This window comes from Rhododendron vialii, chromosome 9a (genome assembly GCF_030253575.1).
Source record: "Rhododendron vialii isolate Sample 1 chromosome 9a, ASM3025357v1".
NCBI lineage: Eukaryota > Viridiplantae > Streptophyta > Magnoliopsida > Ericales > Ericaceae > Rhododendron > Rhododendron vialii.
Genome location: NC_080565.1, coordinates 35199159 through 35202467, shown reverse-complemented (window position 1 = coordinate 35202467; position 3309 = coordinate 35199159). Strand labels below are relative to the sequence as shown.

At 38.0% G+C, this 3309-nt stretch overlaps 1 protein-coding gene across 1 annotated transcript; it reads right to left on the bottom strand.

The window, feature by feature from the left end:
- Nucleotides 1-1188: 1188 nt before the first annotated feature.
- LOC131299839 (uncharacterized) lies at nucleotides 1189-2393 on the bottom strand. The gene is made up of 2 exons (XM_058325411.1): nucleotides 1719-2393; nucleotides 1189-1266 (listed from the first exon to the last, which is right to left on the bottom strand). Exons 1-2 carry the CDS (start codon nucleotides 2391-2393, stop codon nucleotides 1189-1191), a joined length of 753 nt encoding a protein of 250 aa, XP_058181394.1.
- Nucleotides 2394-3309: the final 916 nt, after the last annotated feature.

The window sequence follows — 3309 nt, the reverse complement described above, 5'->3', positions numbered from 1 at the left end:
AATATTTCAAAAATATTTTCTACCCCAATAATTTATTAAACGCGTAAACGTCCACCCAAATACAAATCAATAATGCATCATCAATAATAATTTCACAATCAAACACTTGTTAAACGATCATAAATTTTCACAGGGTATAACACTAATCATTCTAGAACAACCGAACTGAATTTTAATATAAACAGGACTAAAAATAAATTAACAATTTAACAGCAGATCATCATCTTCAATAAACTTTAAATCTAAGTCTAAACTCCATTAAAATGCAGATTAAGGTTTCGAGTTTCTGGAAAACTACCTCAAACGCGATTCTAAGTTCGGATAAGTGTTGTACGGTGTTCGTAGATCGTCATGGTGGTTTTGAAATCTCGGGGCAGCGTCTGGCGGCACTCTGATAGGGCCCGCAGCAGCGGTGTGCCCACGAAACGTACGGTGTGCACACACCTATGGCCACAACTCTCTCTCTCTCTCTCTCTCTCTCTCTCTCTCTCTCTCTCTCTATTCTAGACTCAACAATAGAATTGAGAGTAAAATAATATACTGGTGTTTAATTTTTGGATTTATGTGAGTATGTATAATGAGAGAGAATAAGGTAGTAAGAAGGTGAGAGGATAAGTGTAGAAGTGGTGGAACGAGGAAGGAGAGTGATACTGATAATGATAAAAAGATAGGGGACAAGTGCCACATTTGGGGGGTTTTCAATTCTAATGTATGTGGACGCATGTATGTACATGGTGAGAATGTATCTGGACGCTTTTATGTATAGGATGAGAGATAGAGAAGTGGAGAGTTAGTTTGAATAGAATTTTATTTAGGGTTTAGATAGGAAAGATAAGAGATGAATATGAATCACTGATTCCCTGTATATCTAAAGTTTAAATACATATTTTATTCAATAGTGCAAATAATATCAATTATACACAAAATAATATATTTTAATTATTCAATCTAATTAATTATTGAATTAAAAATTTAACAATATAAATTTGTATTTAAAAAAATTGGGTCAACAATCCGGGTCGTTACACTCGGGGTACCAGATATATCACTCAAAAAAAAAAAAAATTTGGTAAGACCAAAAACAACGAAATTCTAAGCCACCACAAGAACCTTCAACAAAACAAAAAATCTAACATGCATTGTTTATCAGTGAATTCAGTGGCAGTAGACGTATTCATCAGTCCTTAATTAGGCTCCTGTGTTTCTGAGGAACACGCTTGTTAGAACTGTCTTCGAGTGCAAACTGGCCTTCAAGAGCTTCAAACCCTGAACCCAAAAGAAATGGGTCAGGTTACCTACCATGAAGTATGGATAATCAAAAAAAAAACCCAGAAATTAACATCACTGAGTTTAACACATGGTTTAAAGAACAGTGTTTTTATGCATACCATAAGTGTGCCAGGGTAAGAGAAAGGCAATATGTCCTTTTTGATCAATTGGGATTATAGGAGTAATGAACTTTGTGCAACCGGTCCCGTTCCGCTTAAGTTTTTATTTTTTAAGTATCTATTATCTGCTTTACTGAGACAAGTTATTCTCTCACGAGACTTCACTTTTAATTCAAAAAATAAGCATTTATTTCTCTTGGTGGAACGCAGCAATTTTAAAAAAATTAGAACTTTTTAAGTGCAATACTACTGTTGCCTTAAAAGGCTCGACTTTTCAAAATAAAACGAAACAAAATTGAAATAGATTGGAGTTGGAAATTAATTGAATACCTCAGGCATCCCCAAATGAACAACCATTTCCTCAAGTGCCCCAACTTCCTTAACATCAAATTTTCTCAGCACCGAGATGCTCGAAATAGTAGACAAAGGAGTCACTACCAGGTCATCCGTCACCATATACGTCACCACTCCTTTGACAAAACCACCCTGATCCCCTGACGCACCCACCTCATTTGCCGCCGCGACAAAATGGATTTCCGCTGACATGTTGCTGTTGCATTGTGGACACACGGCACGGGTATTATCCGCAACGTACGGGTGGTATCGAATCTGACCAGGCTGTAGAAAACCGGGGTTGGTATCATGATTTCGGGTGCCGTTGCTCGGGCAAGTGTATAACTTTTTATCAAAGGATGTGCAGCCGTCGAGCGATAAGAGGGGAACATGAGTGGCAGAGAACGGGGCTTTTGGTTTCAGGACAGAGTCTTTGGTTTGGTTTGATTGGAAGTAGGTTTCGCTCAGGTTTTCGATGCTTTCATAGAGGTTGCCCAGAGTGCCCACCATCGTTTGTTCTGTAAGGAGCCTGACCATGGTTCCAACGGGCAAATGGAGAAGGTGGAAGAGGAAATCAACGAAGTGTTTCCCTGCTTCAGCGAAAAGGACTCTTTTGCCCTTCGTGTCAATGAGGAGTCTTAGGCTCACCTTGGTTTCGGAAGAAGTTGCCATTGCGAATCTGTTCTGGGATTGAACTCTAGTTGTTGATCTTCTCAGTTACCCTTCCTATTTTTTTGGCGTACCAGCAATAGCATCGAAGCGATGAACTATATTAAAGGCGAAGCGAGTTGAACTGTGAACACAATGAGTTTTGAACAGAATCAATCACTTGAGAGTGCCCTCTTCTCTCTGGCTGTGTCTACTGTCTAGAGCTAGTAGTATATAGGGAGGGGGGAGAGTGTGTTTGTGTGTGTAGTAAATGCATCTATAAACCCATACACCATAACGGTCCACATCCTCAACCATTCAGGTGATCATGCATAGAGCTACACACCATCAGATAATTGTGAGAATCCATGCAAAAGCTTTGAATGAATGGATCTCTTTTCCAACTCTGTTAGGATATGGAGAATTGGTGCATGCATGCATATATTGTATTCCCAATGTGAGTTTGATATTGTAAGTAGTTGGATTTCGTCAGGGTATGGATGAGAATACTGTGTTGCACTGGTATTTCTTCTCGTTATGGGTGTTTACGGTTTGGAAGGAATTTGATTCCCCCCTTGCTTGTCAAAAAGCTCGGCAGTATTGGAAGCAAAGTTATCAATCCCGTACGGGCAATCGTACCGTTTTCTCCACTAGGACGGTACCAGTATATACCGGTATATATCTCGGTACTGTTCTGAATTGACCGAAACTTATATTTTATGTGGTTTTAATATATGTAAAAAAAAAAAAACTCAAAAGTGGAGGTATGAAATAAATTTTAACACTTTGATATACCTTAAAATTAGTCCTAACACCAAATTAAGATAATTAACATATTATACCCTCCAAATTTTGTTGAATTATTTTAAAATTCCAGCATTTTTTAAGCAAAAGAAAAAATACACAATTTTTTTTTTCCAACCAAGATTCTGGTACAAGC